General features: G+C 43.1%; 1 protein-coding gene across 5 annotated transcripts in view; it reads left to right on the forward strand.

Annotated features, from left to right (window-relative positions):
- Window positions 1–20,389: 20,389 nt before the first annotated feature.
- LOC139465778 (collagen alpha-1(I) chain-like) overlaps window positions 20,390–27,144 on the forward strand; it is a 108,875-nt gene continuing 102,120 nt past the window's right edge. For 3 of the 5 annotated variants that reach the window (XM_071247678.1, XM_071247681.1, XM_071247679.1), the window contains exons 1-2: window positions 20,391–20,672; window positions 20,760–20,833. In XM_071247678.1, coding sequence (XP_071103779.1) covers window positions 20,662–20,672; window positions 20,760–20,833 — 85 coding nt within the window. In that variant the 5' untranslated portion in view covers window positions 20,391–20,661. Of the gene's footprint in view, window positions 20,673–20,759; window positions 20,834–27,144 lie in introns of all 5 variants that reach the window. The other 2 variants (XM_071247676.1, XM_071247680.1) reach the window with 1 other exon arrangement.

A 27,144-nucleotide genomic window follows, 5' to 3' on the forward strand; every position in this document is an offset into this window, starting at 1 on the left:
ACTGAACTCTTTTGGTCACTGTAGAACTTTGCGTCTCTCCTGGACCTACCCTTTACTTCTGTGTCTCAGTGCGATATTTACTGTTCTATAGCTCCAGACAATACCCTAATCTATACTGTACACTGCCGTTTGGATTAGTGTCACCTTTAATCTTTCGCATGGCTGTAGTGAGCACCTTGTTATCAGCTGTTACACAACCCTGAGTACACAACTGCTTTAGCTATTAGAGAGGGGAGGATTTAATTGGAGGCAAATTATCGGCTGGGTCACGAACTTCATACATCTTCCTCTACCCCGGCTCTATGGTCTATATTTCCCTCTAACCCGACTCTCTGGTCTATGCTTCCCTCTAACCCGGGTCTAAGGTCTATACTTCCATCTAACCCGTCTCTGTGGTCTATGCTTCTCTAACCCGGGTCTAAGGTCTATACTTCCCTCTAACCCGTCTCTATGGTCTATGGTTCTCTCGTACCCGGATCTATGGTCTATACTTCCCCCTAACCCGACTCTCTGGTCCATGCTTCCCTCTAACCCGGGTCTATGGTCTATGGTTCTCTCGTACCCGGATCTATGGCCAATGCTTCCCTCTAATCCGGGTCTAAGGTCTATACTTCCCTCTAACCCGACTCTCTGATCTATGCTTCCCTCTAACCCGGGTCTAAGGTCTATACTTCCCTCTAACCCGTCTCTATGGTCTATGGTTCTCTCGTACCCGGATCTATGGTCTATGGTTCTCTCGTACCCGGATCTATGTTCTATATTGCCCTCTGACCCGGCTCTATGGTCTATACTTCCTTCTTACCTGACTCTATGGTCTATGCTTCCTTCTAATCCGTCTCTGTGGTCTATATTTCCCTCTAACCCGGCTCTAAGGTCTATACTTCTCTCTAACCCGGCTCTAATGTCTATATTTCCCTCTAACCCGGCTCTAAGGTCTATGGTTCTCTCTTACCCGCCTCTATTGTCTATGTTTCCCTTTAATCCAACTTAATGGCCGATGTTTCCCTCTAACTCGGCTCTATGGTCTATGCTTCCCTCTAACCTGGCTCTACGGCCGATGTTTACCTCTGACCCGGCTCTATGCATTCGTAACCAACTCGTGGTATTCCGTGACAAGCCGAATAGCGATTCGTGCCCCTCTCGTGGCCATTTTTGAGACCGGGTTCCGGGCATACCTAAAACAATTGTCAACTCGTTGCGTAATGGTTCACACATATTTCCCCATATATTATATATGTTTCACATCCAATTTAAAGCACTTCTAGACATGCGCAATTATACAGTATGATTGAATACGTTTAACTGTGTCTCGGGTATATTTTTAGATGCAAGACATATGTAAAATCAAGAAATAGTTCTGAGGGATTCCTTGACGAAGAACTTCAAATCATACGCGCATTCTGATTGGTTTGTCGTATTCTCGCACAAAACATTCATCGACAGGGGGACGAGTCTTCTCGCAGGTGAGGAAAGGGGCGAGTGGTGGCGAATGGGCTCTGTGGTCTATGCTTCGCTCGAACCCGATCTATGGTCAATGTATTTCACCAGTCATGTCACGTATATACATGCACCTCCTCTGTGTCTCGCTCACCTCTATGTCAGACTCTAGTGAGTGAGTGAGTTGGGTTTAACGCCGCTTTTAACAGTATTCCAGTTATATCATGTTGTGTCAGCTTAATGTGGGAGGAAAGCCCGAAGTGATGCAGTTTTATCTGTACATTTTCTCTATTCCTCTCCATAATTAGCCCTGGGATCACTCTTTGTTAGCCCCTTGTCAGGGGCGCGCGGTTAACCTGTGATCGTGGGTTCAAATCCCAGATTGGCCTTGAATATGTTTCAAGGTTTGTCCACACCATCCCCGTGCTCGATGACTTCACCAAAGATGTAAACGTCAAACACCGGTTTACCTCCACGACCTAATATAACTGAATTCTGTTCACAGATAACTCTGCCTACTGCTCTCCAAAGAGGCAAATAAAGAGAAAACAAACTTAGCTAAAACAGTTTGAAATTGACGAACTACTGACCATCCAGTTGACCAGGTAGACTCACGGGGATCATGTCGTCTAAGACACCGAAAGACGCTGTGAAGAGTTGTGTCCCTTGGTTGTGACAGTATCCTATAATCACTGATTCGCCTGGTTAAGACCCTTGCTTTGTCAGCACCATATCCGTGCCCGTGGATCCTAAATGAAGGTAAAGACAAGCATCACTTCATGATTTCCTCGCAGAGTTTTATTATAGCAACCACACAGCTGCTTCAAACGAATTAGGAAACACACACCTATTTGTCTTCTATAATTCTCTATGTCACACCTATAATGACACGTATTTTATGGCCCCAACACCCTTCCGAGCAACCGGTAAACGTCTGTCAACTCGATCAAGTCGTATCGTCTGATACCCTTAATTTGCGACTTTGTACAATTCATTGACTAAGTATCAACTAGACGGTATCAAACTTAAGATCCAATGCGAATAATCCTGTAAAACCCCGGCGTCTCGCCTCTCGGTGGAGTTATCTACACTGTCCAAACCCTCCTTCTGACACAGGGTCGGTATAAAACACCACGACGTCTTGGATGTGCCGCACCTTGGCTCTGAGTGAAGGTTATGAATACAAGGTGGCTGTGAAGAGCTCCGGTCTGGGGTGTGTTAAGGGTTGGGGATCTTCTCGGTACATTAGCTACTCGGGGTTAATCCGCGTTAAGCTGTTCTATGCTTGTCTATCTCGCACCTATATGGGAATAACAATAACGGGGTAGTGTTGTTAGGGGTGGTAGACAGAATGTCCCGCCACTGGTCAGCCCCACAATGGCAACAGGAGATTAGCGTCTGACCATTGGCGTTGTTTGACCGGTGGAAAAACGGGCGTCCCGCGTACCCGTCAAGACTTCTGAACTGATTAAACGGGTATTTCGGGTGTAGCTGGCATCTGGAATTACTCTTATTTAAATAAAAGATTCATGAAGTAATTGGTCTACTTGGTTGAAGTACACTGGTGTTATCCAGATGTGATTTTTAAGGTTACCGACAGGGGCGGGTGGTCACGAAAATCTTGTTACGAACATTCCGAACCAATCGTGTCATTCCGGGATAAGCCGGGGGTCCGATGTCACGAATGGATCTTACAGTTTGCTCGCACCATCTTCGATTATCCAATGTATTATTTCGCAAGTTTGGGCACCATTGCCTTCAAACTGCCAAACTTCCGGAAGTGACATCACTATCTTAATCTCCCTTATCACTCACTTAGCACAGAATTTCTTTTGCTTATGAGCGTAATTTGACAAAAAACGGAGTGGGTGGCTCCAGGGTATTCATCATAATATAATGGATGCATGATACCCTGGATATTCGGGGATGGGTATGAACAATAAATTGGGAAAGGGGGTTACTTTGTCGAAGGTGAGGTGACGTTTTGGTAGAGTGGTTGTGTGTAAGTGTGGTGGTGTTAGGGTTAGGGTGGCTCTGTGTGGGAGGATGATATTGTTGGGGGTAGGGTGGTTGTGTGTGGGAGAGTGGTGTTCGCTTGAGAGGGTGGTGGTGTTAGGGATAGGGTGGTTGTGCGGGAGGTAGGTTTCGTTAGGGTCAGGTTGGATATCTGTGGAAATGTGGTGTTCGTTTGGGAAGGTGGTGTGATGGCTTGGGGTGGATAAGGGAGGGAGGGTGCAGATGTTGAGGGTAGGGTGGCTGTGGTTGGGAGGATGGTGGTGTGATGGCTTGGGGTGGATAAGGGGGGGGGGGGGAGGGTGCGGATGTTGAGGGTAGGGTGGCTGTGGTTGGAAGGATGGTGGTGTGTCTAGAGACGTTATGGGAGGTACGGTGGTACGTCATGGAACCGGTTGCCCCTCTTTACTTCGAAATAACATGACGGATTGTATATACAATGACCCTACTCCCTATACACCTTCGGGTAATCTCTGTATCTCGTGGGGGCGGTCGGGTAGCCTAGTCGTTAAAGCGTTGGTTCGTCACGCCGAAAACCCGGGTTCGATTCCCGACATGGGTTCAATGTGTGAAGCCAATTTCTGGTGTCCCCCGCCGCGATATTGCTAGAATATTGCTAAAAGCAGCGTAAAACCATACTCACTCGCTCTGTGTCGCGTGAGGCAGGGGTGTAGTCTACTGGTTAAAACGTTCACTCGTAACATCGAAGGCCCCTATTCGATTCCCTAAGTGGGTACAATGTGAATTGAATCTGTTACGCATTTACTACCATACCAGCCATGTCCTGGCGTGGTATATCAAAAATGGGCTGAACGCATTGTACCCAAGTTAGGAATCGAACATGGGTCCTTGGTGTGACTAGCGAACGCTTGAACCACTTGACTACCCCGCTGTTCCTCGACTCGTGAGGATGGTGGAAGTTATAACAAATGGCAATGGTGAGATTTATGCTGACAAAGTGATGCATCTGACAGCGTCTCTGTATACTGTAGACTCCCTCATTCCCGAATGCCATGCCTATTTCGAACGGGGCCGTTGGGGTAGCCTAGTGGTTAAAGCGGTAGCTCGTCACACCGAAGGCCCGGGTTCGATTTCCAAGATGGGTACAACGTGTGAAGCCTGTTTCTGGTGACCCCTACGTCATTTTGCTGGCGTATTGCTAAAAGCGGCGTAAAACCGTACTCACTCACTCACCTATCTTAAACCAAACCGTCAGTCCCAAGCATCTCCTTATATAAGTATCACAATTCCCTAAGAGTAATGTGGAAGACCCATCCTCGGATCCCAATTACTTTGTTTGTTTGTTGTTTAACGCCGCACTCAGCATTATTCCGGCGGTCTGTAAATAATCGAGTCTGGACCAGACAATCCAGTGAATGACATCATGAGCATCGATCCACGCAATTGGGATTCGTTGACATGCATCAACCAAGTCAGCGAGCCCGACCACCCGATCCTGTTAGTGGCCTGTTACGACAAGCATAGTCGCATTTTAAAGCAAGCACGGGTTGCTGAAGACCTATTTTTACCCCGGATCTTCAAGGATCGAACCTAAATGCAATTTGTTCAAGTTTGTTTCCCTATTTGACCATTATGGATCGTTGATAAAATAGCACTTAGACATGGCATGCCCGATTAGGCGTAACAAACAGTTAGCGTAAGTCGATGACAGGATTATACACGGTGGACTATACACACATTACGGCTATTACCCTTCAACTCCCTACCTACATGGAATATACCCGCTCAAGTATATAACACGCATTGCCCACGCTCAGCCCACTGCATCAAACCAGATGGTGTCGGACGTCTGGTCGGATTCGTGTTTAAATGGCCGTGACAAGCTCAACTATTAAATAGGCCAGGCTCGGTTACGCCACGGCTTGTAGATCACTACAATGGAGGAAACGGAGTACCCAAGTAGCGACCGCCTCGGCAATAATGAATAAGTAGTTACATGGAAGTAGTATTTGTATGTGAGCTGAAATGACACGGGGTATTCAACCTACCCTTAAGAGTCCCGAGTTCGGTAAAGGGCAAGTACTTAAAGGGTACAAAGTACTGTTCGACTAACGACTATTCTAAACATAAATAGCAAGTTGGGTACATGAAAAAGGGTTTTGAGATTTAAATTCACCTTAGCTATAAATATTAGTTGTAGGGCAAGTAGATTAATACGTCTATTCATGTAGTGCAGGTCGTCCAGGGCATATAGGAAGGGCGCTTTTTCGCATAAATGCATAAATACTCAGAGCGAGAGCGAGACAGATATAAAGGCACTCAGAGGCTGACATGCTGTTGGGGCGAGGTTGTGTGTAAGGGCATTCATTCTTTTTTGCTGTCACCGGTAGGTTCTTTTAACCCAGAGCAGTTTCTCTTACAGAACCCCAGCGTCAGCGTCCCCTTCTCAGAGAATGGTTGCTTCCTTAATACTCGATGGTTCCTTTTTTAAATTAAATTTATGTAATTAACCTTATACAAAACTATATGTCGGGGACTATGCGTTAGTCTAAACCAAGGGCCCTATTCCACAAACCGACCTTAGCGCGAAGAAAAAAAGAAATCGCAGTTCCTATTCTTTAAGAGATTTACGACTGTCATAACGTTAAGATAGCCGTTTCGAACACGGGTCCCAGCGCAAGATGTACTGCCTTGGAGCTGGCCAACCAGAGCGGAATGGTTTAAAGTGTGTGTGTGTGTGTGTGTGTGTGTGTGTGTGTGTGTGTGTGTGTGTGTGTGTGTGTGTGTTTTGTTGATTAACGCCGCACTCAGCAATAGTCCAGCTATATAACGGCGATCTGTCGAATCTGGACCATTCAATCCAGTGATTGCTGTCGTGAGCAACGATCCTCGCCATCGGGCACGTTCACACACTATGAACCACGTCAGCTGACCACGTCAGACCAGCCGATCCATGAAGTCCGCTCTCAGGACCAGTATTGGTTGCTCGTGACAAATTCTAACCCAAACTCCCCATGAGCGTTACAGACATAACACGTCACTGATATGAACAACGTACCGACACCGGATCAATTTACTCGCCTTTTGAGTTTCTGGGATCATTCAATCCCATATTAACCGCAGGGGTTATGAACATAATCTGAACTCGTTAACAAACACCTATTATATTTAAAAGAAAAAAAAGAGAATTTGATCCTTCGTGTGGTTTTGAAATCGCGAAAGAAAATTTAAAGCATATGACCCGCAGTTGTGGGGATCGAACTCGTACTGAAAAGCACTCAGTTTTCTGAGAGGCTGATTTTGATTCGGTACACTGCACGTGCTATTGTGAGCTTGTCAGCCAGCGAGGAATCCTCGCAGGCGTCCAAGACATCCATCATGGCTTGTGTTACCTGGTGTGAGGCGGTCAGACACAGACATATATCACCAGGCTCCATTGCTAGACTTTGTCCTAACGTTCTGCACGCACAACTGGAGTCTATGGTAGTAACATCCGGTAAAAAAGTGATGAAAACACGTTCCATTCTTGGTACGTATACAGCTATAGCCTCTGTCGGTCGGGGATACAGTCACGACTTTGACCATTGCGAAATGTCCCATCTTCCCAAGGCAAGGGAGTTAACTGACTATAAAAGTCCAGTTTCAACCCTTGCCGAACTAGGCTGGAATTATGGAGGTATTTTGTGGCTGGACTAACGAGTCTATGCATAGTCTTATCAAAATCGAGTGACGAAATCGACATAACGTTTGAAAACTGCCGTGCAGATTTCGGTCGACTGCAGGATTTGCACAGCATGTGTACCGTCAACTGGGCGTTGACAGATATTTTCCAAATCTTTTCATGTTTTTAATCAAGGTGCTCACGTGATTTGATGCACCTCGTTAAATAAGACCCGTTTTGTCACAATATAAATTTTTATTTTATCGTTTTATACCCTGGTACAGTGACTTCATCAGCGTAGTTACAAGTGGGCGTGTTTAGATGTCTCACAGCCAGGTACACTGTCAATGCGCTGTCTCCCGTTCCGCCGCCACGTAGCTGGAATATTGTTGAGTGCGGCGTTAAACAACAAGCACATCTCCCGTTCCGATAATTACTTAAATCAGAAACTCGAAGTCGAGACATATAACATATGACACATCACATTAGTCCTGCCCCATGACTACGGAATGCGTGTATTTTATTTTCGTCAAAACCAGTCCATATTAAACAAAAGGCAAGCCTTTGATGACTATACCCCAGTCATTTCATTTTGGAGGTAACTTGCTGAAATAGTGACCGGTATTTTAAGGCCAGACTTTGCACAACAACCTCAGCATTAGAGACAGACGCACCTTTTTGAACGTTACAGCTGACTATTCACTGAAGTATATACTAGTATTCGAAAATATCGAAACAATATTGTCCGTTTGGAATAACAGAGACGGTTCGGCAAATCCATTGTGAAAGCAGTTCGTAACCGGAAGCGGCTTTTGCGCATGCGTTCAGGTTTGTGAAGAGTTGGGTTTCACGTTCTTCAAGTTAGAAACGACATGTCGCCGGGGGGCGCTGGATGAATAGCAGTACATACCCAAAATAAATGCAATTTTGACCTTGCAGCTTTGAAATACCCACGTGTAAGAAAATCGTTTTTCAGTTGAGAAATATGTTCAGCGTTACGACGGGAAACTTTGCGTATTTCTATCTGCAAAAGTAAGCAATATTTCTCTCATCGCGATAAGTAAGATCCACCTAAAACAGCTGCCCTGCAATGTAAGACATATGGCATGATAAATACCTCATTTTAGAGGTAATGAACCATTCCTGGCAATCCAACACCTTCAAAGTTGAAATCAATTCGATTCCGTATCTCAGAAACCCGACTTTAAGGGAGTGACTTTTTATACTCCTGTTTTAAGTTCTCTTTAAAATATTATTTACCATCCCCCACATTGCGTTCCATACTTATGTATGTAGGTAATCACCCCTTGATTAGAGCCCCCGGGGGACTCCGGGGTAAAAATGTTACCGGCAACCTTTGCCGTGGCAAGAGAAAACAAATGGATCGGGGGGTAAGGCTCGGTGACGTCGGTGATTGTATGGCATCGTACCGCAATTGCTTGCTCATAATATTAATCACTAGTCAGACTCGATTATTTTCAGGCGATGATTTTAGAGCTGGAATATTTCTGAGTGCGGCGTTTAATACAAACATTCAAACTTGATTTAAATGTCTTCATTTGCGTATCGTCGATTACATTCAGAATAAATAATTCTGTATCCTTAGTTTATTCATTCAGAGTTTCATCGCATCACGAAAAATGGCACTTAATCATTTAACGTTGAGCGTGAATAACAACTTCAAATACTTTATTAAGATTAGAGGGTACAACGTGTGAAGCCCATTTTGCTGGGATATTGCTAATTTAAGCGGTGTAAAACACACTCACTCACTCACTTGCATACATTTGTTTGTTGTTTAAACCAAACTCAGCAATATTCCAGCTATATGACGGCGGTCTGTAAATAATCGAATCTGGACCAGACAATCCAGTGATTGATATCATGAGCATCGATCCACGCAATTGGGATCGGTGACATGCATCAACCAAGTCAGCGAGCCTGGCCACCCGATCCCTTTTGATGTCAATCACTGGATTGTCTGGTCCAGACCCGATTATATACAGACCGCTGTCATATAGATGGAATATTGCTGAGCGCTGCGTTAAACAAAAACAAACAAACATGGTGTACGCTGACAACGGTTAAGCGGCCAGGCATTCAATTTACAATGTCGAGTTCGACTTACTCCAATAGACCCAAACCAATGTCGAAGGTGTACGCAAAACGATTTCCCTTAAAGCATGGTGGCATGCAATGAAAATAAATAAATCTAGAAACTCATTCAAAAGCAAGTCTAGCCAGCTCTAGCTAGCTCTATTCCACAAATGAAATAGGGAATTTTTATTTTATTTTTAGAGTCAAGAAGGATATTGTGTAATATACGAATTCAGAGACTAAATGTTAGTCTAGGTGGCATGCCCGCGGGGGACTTTAAAGTCTCAGTATATTTTGTTGGCAAATTGTCTCACACATACTTTTGCGTCGATATGCAATGAAAACACTGTTAATCTGTTTTGCCGGGCGATGGGAAGCGTGTAGGCACTGTGTAAACCCTTGAGTTATGGGATTTGTGGCTATAAACATGCTATAAATGCTATTCGCGCAAGTTAAAATCACCAATTCATGCAAATAGAAGCTCTTGAGTCAGTCTACAATATGTCGACAGGGATTTCCGTCACCACTCGTTCCTTTCCGGTCGGCGCAAGAAATGGTCATGCAATTGTTCCGGAGTCAGCCGAAAAGTCACGAGGGTTTGTGTAAACGACAGTGCACTTCACCTTATCAACTGTATCTTTCCGCCATATATGAAATATTATTACGACTCATTTCCAAATGTCAGGAATAGATCGGAAATTTGCTCTTGCGATTTTCTATTTTTCACGTCCTACGTAATTGTTAGGGCCGATACATTTTGTCAGGGAGTGTGTATATATTCCTTGAATATATGACTCGCTCATTTATTTGTTTGTTGTTTAACGCCGCACTCAGAAATATTACAGCTATATGACGGCGGTCTGTAAATAATCGAGTCTGGACCAGACAATCCAGTGTTGACATCATGAGCATAAATCTACGCAATTGGGATCCATTTTATTAATTAACCAAGTCAGCGAGCCTGACCACCCGATCCCGTTAGTCGCCTCTTACGACAAGCATAGTCGCCTTTTACGGCAAGTATGGGTTGCTGAAGACCCATTCTTCCCCGTATTCTTCACGGGTCGTATATTGATTTGTGTTATTGGTAACTGCAAAAAATTACACATGTACATAAACACATTTATGATAAGGAGCAAGAAAAAAACGTAAACGTCCTTGTCCCGTTCCATAAAGCGACCTAAACGGTACGACTGAGTTACGACAATCGTATATACCGCAAAGATTGCTTTGTGAACGACCCCGGCTCTTAACTCAAGACGACTGTAGCAGCGCTTCGACGATCGGGTCTCTGGAAACACATAGCAGGTCATACAGCTAATACACACAGGTATATACAGATAATATATGACTTTTGTCTACTTTTTAATACTTTGGCAGATGTATATGGGGGGGTGGGGGGGGGGGGGGGTGGTGTATTCGTCCCCCACTGTCATTCTCAAGTGATGTGTTGAGCGTTCAGCGCGTGTTATAACAGCATACCGTCTGTACAACATATGAGAAAATAACACGGGGCGTTTGAGAGCGGCGTTGGAACTCACAAGTATCGTCCCTGGAGATAGTTACAATTTCGTTACAAGTGTGGTCGTCTGGGTATTTTCTCGTGACAGGGGTTTATTGATGTAAGATCCAGTTTTCCCCAAATCGGGTCTTTATCACCCCAAGCCGGAAGCCTCCTGCAGAGGACTCGGTGCCTGTGTTACCTTTCGTCACACTAACATCATGTGAAAACGGCTTTACTCACGTAATGGCGCATAATGACATAATAGCATATGACGAGACTCAGTCGCCGGGGCCATGGTACGCGATGCCTAAATAACATGTGCCGGTATTTTATTACAGAGGGAATAACAGTGTAAATATGGCGTAACTGCACGTGCAGTTTATACCCACCCGCCATCATTACGGTCACACATCAAAGCGAGGCTCCGAACATCCTTGGAACCCACAGCGAGGCTTGATCTCTGGATGCCTCCTGACTGATGGGTTGGTCTCCTCGATTAGCGGGCACCGAAGACTCCCGAGCGGTTTCGCAGCGGCTCATTCGAGAAGACCCGTGTGGCCCGAACACGCGTTTGCACGCTACATTTACCCAGACTGCATTGCGGTATCGGTAACGGTTTTACCGCGGACGTGTAGCGTCAAGCAGCTTCTCGTGGAAAGTAGCCCCGGGATGTTCCGAAAACATGACAGCTTCAGAAGAGAACGTGTTTGAGAACTTTCATCGGCTTCATTAATTACATTAGGGTTAAGTGCGCTGTGGCTTGTAGGTATGAAATGTGGTAGTCGTTTGGTTAACGATATACATGATGTAGTAAATGGCTAAGCCTGAGCAGAGATCATATATACCGTCTCTGGTTTCACGAAAGCATACGCCAATTGGGTCCCCGAAATTGTACAAGATTGGTACCGCATGTCATACATTATCAGTAATTTTCGAAATAACGAAAATATTAAAACTTGATGCTAATAGAGAAATGGGACAAAGATTTGAGGAGTAAAACCCGCGTTGACATTGTGTTCCCTTATTTCCATACATCAGTATATTATCACTGTTTTTTGTGGTGGAAAATATTTTCATTACAGAGGCTACATATTAGTCTAGTAAGCGGTAGAGTGATTGTAACAATACGACAATGACAATAGCATTGTCGGCGGTAGTAGGACCTGATTCATTCAGACCATTCGTTCAGGCCCGGGTTCGATTCCCCACAAAGGTACAATGTCCGAGGCCCGTTTCTGGTATCCACAGCCGTGAATCTGCTTACATATTGCCAAAGGCGGCGTAAAACCACACTCACTCACTACAATCCCATGACGGCTGTTTAAGACTACGGCCAGTGTGATAACTGGTATCTTTTTATACAAGGCCGTAGTCAGACCCGCTGAAAATATCATTGTCAGTGGTACTTCCTGAAAAGCGGGTAGCTTCTTCCCGTTCACTTCTTAAAGATTGTCCTCTTTCATGTATTTCAGCACTGGCGCCGTGTTCAGCTCTATTCCTGAATGACAACGTGCTCCCTATTCAATGAAGTGAGTGCCCACTCAGCAGTGATCACAAGTTATATATATAAACAGGTTCGGAACATAGAACAGGCCTCGCAGCATTTCAGAGATACCCACGTGTAAAACATCCCTCCCCTGGCTATAGGTGTGTGTGGGTGGGTATAACAACTGCTCCGGCTAATGTCATGTAACTGAGAGCAATGGACACAACAGACCCTCTTGTTAAACCCAATGTTATTCCCAACATTTCTCTTGCTAATGCTGTGTAGCTGACACAAAATCCCTCTTGCTAAAACGAGTGGACACAACATCTCTCATGCAAATACTAGAAGCCCTATTGTTATACCTGTAGAAACAAAAAGCCATTTGGTTATACCAGTAGACGCAAGAAGACATGTTGGTTATACCAGTAGACACGAGAGGCCCTACTGGTTATACCGGTAAACACAAGGAGCCCACTGATTATACCAGTGGACACAAGAGGCCCTATTGGTTAAACCAGTAGATACAAGAAAGCCTATTGGTTATACCAGTAGACACAAGAGGCCCTATTGGTTATACCAGTAGACACAAGAAGCCCTATTGGTTATACCATTGACGCAAGAAGCCCTATTGGTTATACCAGTTGACGCAAGAAGTCATATTGAATATGCCAGTAGAGACAAGAAGACATATTGGTTATACCAGTAGACACAAGAAGCCCATTGGTTGCACCAATAGACACAAGAAGCCCTATTGGTTATACCATTAGACGCGAGAAGCCCTATTGGTTATACCATTAGACGCAAACAACCCTATTGGTTATACCATTAGACGCGAGAAGCCCTATTGGTTATACCAGTAGACACAAGAAGCCCTATTGGTTATACCTGTAGACGCAAGAAGCCCTATTGGTTATACCATTAGACGCGAGAAGCCCTATTGGTTATACCAGTAGACACAAGAAGCCCTATTGGTTATACCTGTAGACGCAAGAAGCCCTATTGGTTATACCATTAGACGCAAACAACCCTATTGGTTATACCATTAGACGCGAGAAGCCCTATTGGTTATACCAGTAGACACAAGAAGCCCTATTGGTTATACCATTAGACGCAAGAAGCCCTATTGGTTATACCATTAGACGCGAGAAGCCCTATTGGTTATACCAGTAGACACAAGAAGCCCTATTGGTTATACCTGTAGACGCAAGAAGCCCTATTGGTTATACCATTAGACGCAAGAAGCCCTATTGGTTATACCAGTAGACGCAAGAAGCCCTATTGGTTATACCAGTAGACCCAAGAAGCCCGATTGGTTATACTAGTAGACGCAAGAAGCCCGATTGGTTATACCATTAGACGCAAGAAGCCGTATTGGTTATACTATTAGACGCAAGGAGCCCTATTGGTTATACTATTAGACGCAAGAAGCCCTATTGGTTATACCTGTAGTCGCAAGAAGCCCTATTGGTTACACCATTAGACGCAAGAAGCCCTATTGGTTACACCAGTAGACCCAAGAAGCCCATTGGTTATGCCAGTAGACACAAGAAGCCCATTGGTTATACCTGTAGTCGCAAGAAGCCCTATTGGTTATACCATTAGACGCAAGAAGCCCTATTGGTTATACCAGTAGACGCAAGAAGCCCTATTGGTTATACCAGTAGACACAAGAAGCCCTATTGGTTATGCCAGTAGACCCAAGAAGCCCGATTGGTTATACTAGTAGACGCAAGAAGCCCGATTGGTTATACCATTAGACGCAAGAAGCCGTATTGGTTATACTATTAGACGCAAGGAGCCCTATTGGTTATACTATTAGACGCAAGAAGCCCATTGGTTATACCTGTAGTCGCAAGAAGCCCTATTGGTTACACCATTAGACGCAAGAAGCCCTATTGGTTATACCAGTAGACCCAAGAAGCCTATTGGTTATGCCAGTAGACGCAAGAAGCCCTATTGGTTATGCCAGTAGACACAAGAAGCCCTATTGGTTATGCCAGTAGACGCAAGAAGCCCAATGGTTATGCCAGTAGACCCAAGAAGCCCTATTGGTTATACCAGTAGCTACAAGAAACCCATTGGCTATACCAGTAGACACAAGAAGCACTTTGGCTAATACCAATGAACACGACAAACCTATAGCTATGTATTACAACTAACCTGAATATTTATTTCCATGATAATATCACGGGCAGACACAACATACGTCTTGTCACTACTGCATGTTTTGTTAGAGACAGACACTACTTGAAGACATGCAAACCCGCTGTAGGCAACTCCCTGTTACTTGAGAGCACTTACAGATGCTAGATGCTGATCTGTCTTCCTCGTGGGCTCCAGCAGACTCTTCGCATTATCCGAGTAATGATGATGCATAAATGCATAAAGGTATGTCGCCAACTTGAAAACATGTCAAGTTGCAAAACCACGCTTCAGTTGCTACTTTAACAACTGCTTCATCAAGAAAGAAATACTAAGCGGTTAAACAAACACATATGCTATGAAATGTCTGCCGTTCCTACGACAGATGAATCTGGCAGCAGAGTGCGAGATGACCAGAGACGTATGGTAACTCAATACTGGTGTTTATGCGATGCACATTATATAAGCAGTAATATGGCTACCCCTCCTCCGGGTTCCGGCGCACCACAACAGAAAGACCCCGCACCTTTTTCCGTTCCGGGCGTCTAAACACGCCAAGAGGGGGTTGAGAGGGTACAGCGTCCTTGGGTCCCCCCTTCAACGTTGGGGACGAAATGACATAGTAAAGTGACCTTGAGAATCTAATAGAGTTCCGTCACATCAAAGAATACGTTTGGTGTTGTCAGCTTGAACCGTTGACCAGAACCAACTGACAAGAAGACCCGTGCATGGTCGTATTCCAATGTAAAAACTCACTTACATGTGTTGAAGGCTTTTGTCCTTCACATAATCAATGAATCGTAAAGTCGTGATTGTTAACGTTTTGTTTGTTTGTTGTTTAACGCCGCACTCAGCACTATTCCAGCAATATGACGTCGGTGTGTAAATAATCGAGTCTGGACCAGACAATTAAGTGATTGACATCATGAGCATCGACCTACGCAGTTGTGATACCATGACATGCAGTATCCAAGTCAGCGAGAGGTCATCCGAACCCGTTAGTCGCCGTCGAACAATCGCAGACATTTCTCTCCGATACGACACCTCCAAGGTCGCGTCGGGGGAGCCCTGAGTGAACTTTGACGGTCCATTCTGAAAGAAGACTGTGTGCGTTCTTGAGCCAATCAACTGTCAGCTTTCTAAAACGATTCGGCTTCATGTTTTCGCCGACTCGATTTGGAAGTTTCCTTTTGTACAAATGAGAACCTACATTTAACACAAATATTCCGTCGATGGTATTTCCGTCTGGATGTAAAAGGTTCTCTTTAACGACAGGATGCATGACATATCCACAACAAACTAATGGCGCCGCTATAAATTTTCTACTTTCGGGACTTGTCGTTTTTTTCCATTTTCTAGATACATGTTGGTTTCAATGCTTCGATCACTCTTACCGAGCATTTAATAGCCTTGACGCTGATTGACTGACAAAAAATTCACTCAATGCCACCGTGCATGTTGGTGTGGTAAGATCTTTACCTAGAGTGGTGTCGTATCGGAGTAAAAGATCATATATTAATGAGATTGTTTCTCGAGTATCACCACAAAAATAATTTCTATTTTTTTATTATAAAACTGATTACGGCAAATAATGAATTTGGTCTTATCAAAAACTTGACATCTTTGTCCATTGTGCTGCATCAGGATTGTGGAATACTTGCATTTAATTTAATCCAAACCAGTCTAGATGGCAAACTATCAAGTAACTAGCTGTATGCCACAGTCCGGACATTTTGGAAGCAGTCTCATTAAAATTAGATCTTTCAATGTGATACGATACCTCAATACAGAGACATGTACAGTAGATTACATAGAATATGTTAGTTTACGTTGTCCAAACACCCGTGAAGAATCGGGTAACAATTGTTCTTCAAAACCCATCCTTGTTGCAAGTGAGTGAGTGAGTATGGTTTTACGCCGTTTTTAGCAATATTCCAGCAATATCACTGCGCGGGACACCAGAAATGGGCTTCACACATTGTACCCATGTCGCGAATCGAACCCGGGTCTTCGGCGTGACGTGAGAACGCTTTAACCACTAGGCTACCCGTCCGCCCCCCTTGTTGTAAGGCTCATTGACATGGTTGATGCATGTCATCGTTCCCCAATTGCGTAACTCGATACTCATGATATCAATCACTGGATTATTTACAGATTGCCATCATACAGACGGAATATTGCTGAGTGCGGGGTTAAATAACAGACAAACAAACAACGATGTCCAATCATCACGTCGCATGGTACGGTCGAACGCAGCACCACGACGACATCTCCACGACAGCCCCTCCTCATTCGAGACCCCTTCCTCGGTACTTCAGAATGTACGTTTAACAAAACTGGGTCAAACTGCATAACATAAATCGTTAGTATCTTGACGGCTTGTACACAATCCGGCATGTGTCCGGTGTTTGCCTGTCGCCAACGTCAAGGAGGCAGGTACCGCCATGCACTCACATGATGCACCAATCTCACCTGTGTTCACAGACACATGCACACCAGGAGCCAAGTCCACAAAGCGTTCGTAGCGTTACCACAGACCTAAGTCTAGATATAAAACTAAAGGGTTACGGCAGTCTTTACACTAAGAACGTTTTCATTGCTTTCCCATAGTCACCAAATGATCGTAACGCTACGACTTCCGTGACTCTCATTGGTTATTGTAGACGCTCATAGCTACTGGATCGGCTTGGGAAACAGATTCATGGATCGCACTCAGCAATATTCCAGCTTTATGACGCCGGTCTGTAAATAACCGAAGCTAGACCACACAATCCAGTGATTGACATCATGATGTCGATCTACGCAGTTGGGATACGATGACATGCATAAATCAAGTCAGCGAGTCTGACCCCCCGATCCCGTTAGTCACCTCTTACGACAAGCTCAGTCACCAAGCATGAGTTGCTGAAGACCTCCTCTCTACCGGAAGACAGTGACAAGTGGCCATTATTACTGTACGGTATATTACTTTAGGGTTTAGGTTCATGTGGGAACGGGGGAAATATCGTGCGTACAGGGAGTGCCATGCATACAGTTGTTGGTCCATGACACTAAATTAACACATATTCTCTATACATCGTATTGGACGCTTGGGAACGGTCATTTTCATAGTCTAGTGGGGTGAGGGAGGTTTTAGAATAAATAAAGACTAAATTCCAAAAAGAAGGTAATGGAAAATAATAACTTGGCCTCGGGAAAGAGAGAGAGAGAGAGAGAGAGAGAGAGAGAGAGAGAGAGAGAGAGAGAGAGAGAGAGAGAGAGAGAGAGAGAGAGAGAGAGAGAGAGAGAGAGAGAGGTATATTTAATGGTGGCTAATAAATAGTTAGTGATACGAATACGTTCTTTGAAATGTTTCCCATAAACCTATTGCATTGCAGTTGTGAAATACATCGTTCCAATTACGTTTATCTGACGTGGCATATTGAATACGCTGCCAACTTGCTGGGCGTTTTAAGCATAGATGCAGATAGACACCGATTCATGAAGCCGGAATTGTTTGTTCCAATAATAACGTTAACGCGGGCAATTTTGACCAGGTTATAATTGTTTCATAAAGTTATATCAAAACTGGGAAAGGGGGAACACTGGTTCCATGTTTCTGAGGCGCCGCAGTTCACTTGACAGTGTTTCGCTCGTCAGTGGTGCAGTGATCCCTATATTGCTAGTTCCAGATTCGTCTTGGGCATGAGCCTTGGTTTGTGATCACAGCATCCATCCTCAAGGGTTGATCAACGCTGCAACCTACATCACCTCCGGCTTTCTACAACCATTCAGAGGGGCGGTCGGTCAAAGCGGTCGCTCGCAACGCATAAGGGTCCTATTCTCAACATGGGTACAATATGTGAAGCCGATTCTGGTGTCCTGTGCCGTGAAATTGCTTGCATATTACTAAAACCGGCGTAAAAACATACTCACTTACCACTATTCGATTTTATGACAGGTGCGTGTAACTAGAGCCAGTTTGATTGCCAGAATACTGGTAAAAGCGGCGTAAAAACATACTCACCCACTCAATCTCATATTCATATAACGCAATGTGACATTAAGCTGACTCACAATAAAAGAAAATGTAAAAAGTACGTGTCTCGTCCATACATGCATTTAAAGTATGACCCTTCCAGGACTCTCTGATCGATAGTACAGATATCTCATCAGTCCCTACTTGTAATGTATAAAGTAAATACTTATTTTCACATAAACCCATATAGATTCACTTGGGCCAAACTTGTCCCTAGTCGCCGGCCTACGCTGACCCAGTGAGTCGGCATTCTGTCGGAAGTACAACAAGCATGGATATTTTAATCGACTCCAGCATGGAAAGCTATTGTGTTTTGATGTCCATATGTAGGGGGTTGTAAGAATTTCCTGAGGGGAGCGGGGTCGGTGACTCGAGATGTGGGATCGATGATGGGGGAGGGCGAACCTGGGAGGGGGGGGCAGGTTGTACAGGCTTGATACATAGTATATACCTAGGTGGCGTCTGTGCATGCAGGGGACATCGCTAGCTTAGACTACCCCCACTACCCCATTCCACAATACATGCTTGATACATATTATATACCTAGGTGGCGGCTGTGCATGCAGGGGACATCATTAGCTAAGGCTATCCCCACTAACACCCCCCCCCCCCCCACACACCACCCCACACACACACACCATTCCCATTCCACAATACATGCTTGATGCATATTATATACCTAGGTGGCGGTTGTGCATGCTGGGGACATCATTAGCTAAGGCTATCCCCACTAACACCCCCCACCACCCCCCACCCCCCACCCCACACACACATATCACCCCCATTCCACGATACATGCTTGATGCAAATCATATACCTACCCTACTAGGTGGCGTCTATGTCTGTGCATGCAGAGACATCGTGCACTTATGTTAAGCTACCTTCACCAGACGCACACACACCTACATACACTCACACACAGAGAGACGGGGACAGCCCATCAAACAAACTTAAGGGTAAGCTGTTTGATGTTTGTTAGAGAGAGAATGGTATTTCGGTGACTACTTCAAGAACATATTAAAAAAATCACTAAAATGAGGATCTTAACAATTGTTTTTTATTCAACACATTATTTCCAGGCAGGACATTTAATACGTTCAGCCAGCTTACATTTTTTATGTGTTTAAAACCTGAATAATTGTTAGCATAAATATCAATGGTGCCTGAGAAATCAGTTCAGACTAGGGCCCGTCTACTGACAAATGTAAGAACGCAGGTGGTCGCACGGGAATACGATAAAGTTAATGAAGATTTTGACTTTCAGAGGAATAGGTTTGGGCCAATTGACAGCCCAAGAAAGAATGATTCAGTTCATGAAACACACAGTTTATGATGTATATCAATCTAGCAGGAATTACCGTTATTACATAGACAATGCCTTAGGTTCACAGATGGTGCAAATTACAGCGTCTACATGCCATGCAAGACTGAACAAAATGGAGCATACCTTTAATTTTTATGTTTCATTAAAGGGTGACAGTATTATACCAGCACATGTACTAAAATAACTTTCAGTTCAGTCATAGGCTGGGAATTTACACAATTCATGAATTATTCCTCTTCCACAATAAAGCCATATAGCAAGCCTTTAGGTGCTAAAGGAAATTTCCACTTTTTTATTCAAAGCGTAAAATCAGCATGTCAAACGAAACATACACTTTTGGTATTTGCTATTGGGTGTACAATGTCGGGAATACGTGCCTGTAGAGTGATTTCATTGGACTACTTGCGAGCTATTAGTTCAGTTTAATAAGCTCAAGTCGGAAACCAGGGCAAGTCGCCCCGACACCTTCGCTGGCAAAATTGGATAATAAACTTACTGCGCTTTAAGATATGTGCTGTTTGCAGGGATTAATTTATAGAACAGGGTACAGAGCGGTTTGCACTTGAGCGCTGCGTTACTTCACGAGTTGATCTCAGCGAAATGAAATTAAGACATGCACTAGCTTTTCCTTGAAACGTAGTCACAAAATGTCCAATCGTCCCGACGCACGTGCAAACCCCGGGAAAACTAGGTAGAGCGTTGCTGAAATAGTCAAGACAGTCCATGAATGTTCGACTTAGAGTCGAGTCTAAGGCAGTAGCAGACACTTCAATGAATGATCCCGGGGTAGCCCGACTGCCGAACAGCTAACTGTTTATTTTAGGCTTACGTCAGACGGCGTGACCCGCCACCCCCATGAGGTCAGCTAGTCGACTCGTCCAAGCAATCGCTTTCACACGTGCTGATTGCAGTCGGTGAGGTTTGGAGGGAGAAGGGGTGTTGCAGAGAGCAAGGGATATACCTATATGCGGAAACGTCAAGGCGTTTGCATGTGCGCGTTTCCTTCAAACCCGGCAAAATGCTTCTAAGGTATTTTGGAATCATTCGTGGATATTTAACCAACTTTTCGTGTGGATTATATCGTGAAAAGTGCACTAAAGTTCTCTTTCTTTCCAGGGCGATATTTTGGAGTGTGGTGTGGTTGGGGTTAGTACCGTTGTCTCTCGGTCAAGGCGACAACGTTGTCTCAGGTAAGTTTATTGTTTATTCGAACCCATCTATACATGCCCAAAGTCCCCTTCGTGTCTGTATACAGACAGTCGAATCTAGGACAGTCGTTGCTCGGTTGACAGACGACACATGTATACTAACAACTGCCCCGTCCCTCGCTATACCGCTCCGTCACAGGTGGAGGTAGTTAGTGTTAAAGATGTTTAATTATACGACTGTGGCTGAAAAAACGTACCTTGTAGATAAACGCTGTCTGTAAATGAGGGTTGCCCCACTTACAGGTGATATACATATTCATGAACGCAGAGTTGCAGACGACAGTGGGTTACGTCTGCTCTTCGACTGCCTGTCAAGTCAGTCACCTAACTCAAGTGCCACAACATCCCGAGAGGTTAATCGCAGTTTAAACACTTTAGATCTGTATTTCGTGGTTAGATTTCGAAGAAAGTTTAAGTATTTCTGTTGATTTCATACGCCCTGGTAAATGTTACAAGCCCTATCCCCAAGCTGCGTTACTTGCTCTCAACTTAGTTTTTGACAGCAAGGAAATTCACGGGGCAAGCAGACAGGCTTATGCCTACTGGTGTTAGTCTGGAGAATCGTTCATGTGTATATGACTGTTCCCTTCAACAATACAGTGTAATTCATTGCGGAATGTTCCTTTAGTACACAAGGCTATGGTCCAAAGACCTTTATTAATAACACTTACTACTTCAGAGTATCTGAAAATATTTGGCGAAGAATAGGCAAACACATGAATAAACACAGTTTCCACAAGTTTAAGGGTATTTGTTCATTTGTGACTTAGTGATATCATAGAAACCTACTTGACATGATCACAGAGTGGTACCTCACAATATGTCTATTGAATGTACAAAGGAGATATAATAATATATATTAAGGTGTGTATGCAACAGGGGCTATGTTTCATACAAATAAACTGTAAATATTGAAACAATAAGGCATTTGTAAATTCCATGTTCTTTATTTCATGGCTGACATGTCAGTTTTTCTTTAAGAACAACACAAAAAGATTGCTCTCAAAACAGGGAGTTGTCAAAGCTGCGTATTTTGTGAATTGTTGAGTCAACAGTCCTGATAGTTACAAGTCCTTGTCAAAGGGTGACTTTTGGCCTATTGAACTTGGCCCATTCTGACAATGTTAGAACCTGTTTTAGAACCCTGTTTGGTGATTGAAACTATTTTGTTATTTCATCCCTGTAAGGAGCGCTTGCAGTGTCCACAGAAGTGCCAGAACATTGTACAGAGAAATACTTATGAAATCTAAACCTAAAGTAGACATTTCCATGTGTGCTTGGGACTGGTTTCCTCATAAGCGTCCTGTTTATTAGAATAATATTATGAAAATATAAGTATTTTCAATACAAAATAGGTTAGCTGGTGAAGAACTAACCATTACGCTTTAAATCTTTTTGCCTTTTCTCAGGAATTTCATGAGCATATAGGGATTCATCATTTGAATTTTTTTCCATATATCCATAAGCCGGAATTCCCTGGCGGGCAGTATATTTCGTATCTCTCACATAATAGCCCATATGTTAAAAAGTAAGATCTTTGTAGGCACATACCAGGAATACTGGGAAGCTGTTTATTGTGAAGGAAAAGTCGATCAGAAAAATGTATGCTCAGAAATCCCTACGACTATTCTAGTATAATAGATTCAGATACAAATATAGGTAATGTAGGCATTGATGAAAGAATACCCATATGAAACTGTGGTATATGTTCTCATACACCATACACAAATGCCTGTTAATTGAAAGTTAAAGTTGTTAGGTAATGAATACCCATGTATATTATCACACCATACCAATATGCCTATTATTTGAAAAGTAAACTTTTCCCGTAATCTAGAAAGAAAGAATATCCGTATAAAACTGCTGTATATATATTCTCATATACACCATGCCAACATGCCTGTTTGTTGAAAAGTAACTAAGTTTGTAGACATAATGCTTTGAGTGCAGTAGCCCTTCTCTACCACTTGAGGACAGACTGCGACAGGTAGTTTTTGTCTGGCTACCTGTGGCCTACATTCTTCAGTTAACAGCTAAGTCTGAGTGCTATGCAGTATCTACCCATGCTGTGCATACTGTTTATTTAACCGTCTGGGGTAAAGGGAGAAGCAGAGATGCTACCTGCTGCGCCAACGGCTTACGCTGCACTCTGTGTTGCATTGTCCGCCCCATGTTCTGAGGCCTCGGTATAACAAACTAGTTCTTGTCATTGCTGCTGGATTTATATGCTGTTATGGATCTCTGTGTATTGTATGGGCAGTCAGATAGCCTTGTGGTTGAAGAGTTTGCTCATTATGTCGAAGGCCTTGGTTCGATTCCCACATGGGTACGATCTATGAAGCCCATTTCTGGTGTCTCTCACTATGATATTAGTGGAGTATTGCCAAAAGTGGCATAAAATCCAACTCACTCACTCCGGCAGGAGTTTCTGGTTAGAATAAGTCACTTGTACTCCTTGCTTGTTTGATGATCAGATTAAAAGGAGGATTGTATGTGTTTGAAATGAAGTCAAATGACATGGATTTGTCATAACCCAAATATTCAAAGATAACCATGGTGGGGGTTTACAGATTTGAAATGCTATCACAGAAAGCCTTTAGAACCCCAAGACTGTTAGTTGTGAATTTTTTTGGTTACTGGTAATGTATGTATCATTGACTCCTGAAACCTTGAATCATTGCTCATCTATCAACCACTAGTTTGCTGTGCCCAATCCAGAATTATTTTCCTCTTTTATTGCTGTCTCTCACTTGCTGGGTGTTGCTTCAAATGCTGTTTTCGGTATGCCTCCATAGATTGGTTGGTCCCCTGCCTGTCAGGATGTATTCATGCCGCACACATGGTCTGGGTTTGATCCTGAAGATAGGTACAAGTTTGTAATGTCTGTTCATAGTATTCACTGTCGCTGTGTTGCCTCATACGTGAACAGCAGGGCAGTAGGGTAGCCTAGTGGTTAAAGCATTGAGTTATCACGCTGAAGACCAGGGTTCGATTCCCGACATGTGTAAATGTGAAGCCCATTTCTGGTGTCCCCCGCCGTGTTTTTGCTGGAATATTGCTAAAAGCAGCGTAAAACCAAACTCACTCACTCACTCAAAAGTGTACAACATTCAAACGCCAGTCCAGACTGAGCTTTAACCTCGAAGTCATTTGCATCCACCCTCAACTTATGAGCATCTTGCTCCATTACCATGCACCACCCCTTATCCTGAAAGTCATTCAAGCCTTTTCACGCACCCTTCACCTTGTGACACTCCTCATTCCTGATCCAAATCTGGGTACTCTGACCTTGTGTACCCTTTTAATATCGTTTCCCCCTTTAAGTTTGCTCTGCTTTTTGTCTAACTGAAGATCCAGAGTTTGAAAACACCTCTTTGCTTTTCTACTTGTCATTAACACATAAAATTTAAACTCAAGTAACTCTACCAAAGCAGTATCTCGGCCCATGAAATAAATATTTACTCTTTTGGTGAATAAAATAAATACTTACTCTTTCGGTGTATAATGGTCTACAGTGAACATAAAATTGAGATAACATGAACACTGTTCTGTGTAAGTTATAAATTAGGCCTAAAGTATTAAGTTTTGTGGTTCAGACAAGGCTATTTTGGTCTGTGGTTCTTGACGAGACAGACCAAAATCTTAGGTGCTGACCTAACATGTTTCTCAGTCTCACTCACAGTTTGGAACCAAAGAAAGAGCCCAGATGAAACTATATACCGAACACCTTTTTAGTAGTTCTCCAGCTAAAGGGTTGTTTGAAAAGTGAAAATTATTTACCAGTCTACAATTTTTTAAATTAAGTATGATAGGAACTACATTATTTTTATAAGGACTTAACTCAGTTATGACATGATATAGGTGGGAAATACCACCTCTCTAGAGCACCATGTGAAATCGTCTGCCCTCTGCATATCTGACTAAGTGGTGACATTTTATTTAATACACCCATCAAATGTTATTGGTGCCATCGTTGGATGTAAATTGACTAAAATGTGGTTTGGAAATTTGAATTTCGAGTGTGCTAAATATGTTGTAAAATCTGGTAGATCTCCATGCCCACTAAGCAGTCAGCTGACTAAATTGTCAGTTTCATGCTTGGCCGGTTTTGAACATGCTGTGGTAGGATCGAGGTTTAAAATTACCCAGTTTGAATAGTGGGTTTCTCAGAGATCACTGTTGACTGCCTCATAGCACACAGGATGACACCAGTGTGTGTGTGTCATGTAACCATCGGAACAGAGTTTAGTTTCCAAGTTTGAAAATATGTTTTCATAAGTGATAATTCCCTATCTTTCGATACTAATGTTGGTGTTTTCATGGCAGAGTTAATTTGATTCTCACTAAGCTGGTGGTATTTATGTCTGTTGTCAGACCATCCAACCAGCTCAATACCACACTAAGGCCTTTGTCTGGCCTTCGAATAGGATCTCCATAACTTAAGGCCGCTCCATAGACATGATCACTGTATGTGTTATGTTAGGGCCAATGTGAAATTGTTCATTTACATCATGAATACCAAACTAAAAAATGTTTCATGAATAAGCAGCTGTTTTTCATGAATTTTGTGTCATGGTATGACCCGTCCGATTATCCGTAACTTCCAAACCGACAAATACCTGCATAAATTATTAGTGCAGTTGTGAAATTTTCTGATCGGACCCTTCCAGACTGAGGTTGTATGTGGGAGGTTATAAACCTGCAAAATGTGTTACGAAAGTACACAGCATAGCTAACATGATCAACTTCACTTTGAAGGGACAGTAATATTTTCTGTACCAAGCTACCGCAGTTTGAGCCTAAAAAAATATGCCTTGATCCAAACATCTCCACCAGACGACTGCCAAGCAAGGCCTCATATACTGACCTGCATTTACAGTATGGGCAAACAGACAGTTTAGGCTGAAGTGAAAATGATGGTTCAAATTAATTCAATCCTCTTCCTATTGTGATTGAATGTATGGACCCCTAAATATTTAGGTTTTAACACTAGGGATATAACAAGGTCACCTTGACTTTCATTGTGTATTCATATTTCATTTGGAACACTTTGGTTCATTGTGTAAAATAGCCTAAGAATTTTATTCATTTCCTACTCTCGTCTAATATTCATGTATTTTTAGATTTGAGTTTATTAATTTTTTTAATGATTTATGCTAATACTCGGAGAGTTTTTCAACTTGATAAAATGTATTGTTAGTGTTAAGTAGTATCTACACCACTCACAGCCCTGAACAAGCTATTCTTATGATATAATTTATGGTTTAAAGGTGTTTGTATTTACACTTAGCTTTGGTGAGGTTAAATTCTGCATTGGCATAATTTTTATTCTATTTGAAATTACATATTGATACTGTTTGTCATTTTAGCAGGAAAAAAATGTAACTTCCGAATCTAAAGTTAGTACAAGTTAAGTAATGGATTGATTATGATAATTGATACCTGAATGATCATGACATTTAAATTTTAATAGCATTGTAACAATGTATGTCAAGTTTATTCTATTTGCAGAAGTGTCATTACATTTCCTCTCCACAGAGTTAAAAAAAGAGATCCAGTTCTGACTTTAAGCAGTGGTATTTACAACATTCAAATGCTGCCTAATTTCCAGTCGTGTTAAACATAAGTACCCCTCCCCCTCCGCTCCCCATTCCCTCTCTTAAAGGCCAGTATTGCTTGGTATCAGCTAGGGTCAAACCCTGGTATAAAAAGCCCAGAGGCAAAGCATGGCTGTAGACAAGGTCCAGGCAGGCATTTTATTGTGTGTAAGTACGGTTTACCTGGCAGACGACAAGGCGGCCAGTCCCACATCTTAACTTCTCCACGATGTGCACAATTAAGTGGACAGGCTCAATTTGCTTTTACCCATTACAAATGATAAAAGTCTTCTCAATTGATCCAGAATCTTTAATGGGTTGATTTAGTTAGATTTAGACAGCCTGGATTGCTTTCTTTGGTAATTTTATTTCTTGGTATATCCATGTACTTTTTGCATTGATGGTTTCTTTGAAACTGTTTGCACATACTGTACATGCAGGTTCGTATGTAAGGCCATGCTTGGCAGTCCTCTGGGGGAGATGTTTGGAGGCATATTGCTCACCCTGTCGTAGCTCAGTGCAGAAAATATCGCTATCCCCACAAAGTAAAGTTGAGCATGTTATCTATGGTGTGTCCTATCGTAAACACATCTTGGAAGTTTTAACCTCGGTTGCGTAACATGTCTGGAAGAGTCCCATCAGAAATGATATTATATTAATTCAGGGTTTTTTAACAACTGCACTAATTATTTATGG

Source organism: Haliotis cracherodii, unplaced genomic scaffold (genome assembly GCF_022045235.1).
Source record: "Haliotis cracherodii isolate W230 unplaced genomic scaffold, xgHalCrac1.p SCAF_18, whole genome shotgun sequence".
NCBI classification, from domain to species: Eukaryota; Metazoa; Mollusca; class Gastropoda; order Lepetellida; family Haliotidae; genus Haliotis; species Haliotis cracherodii.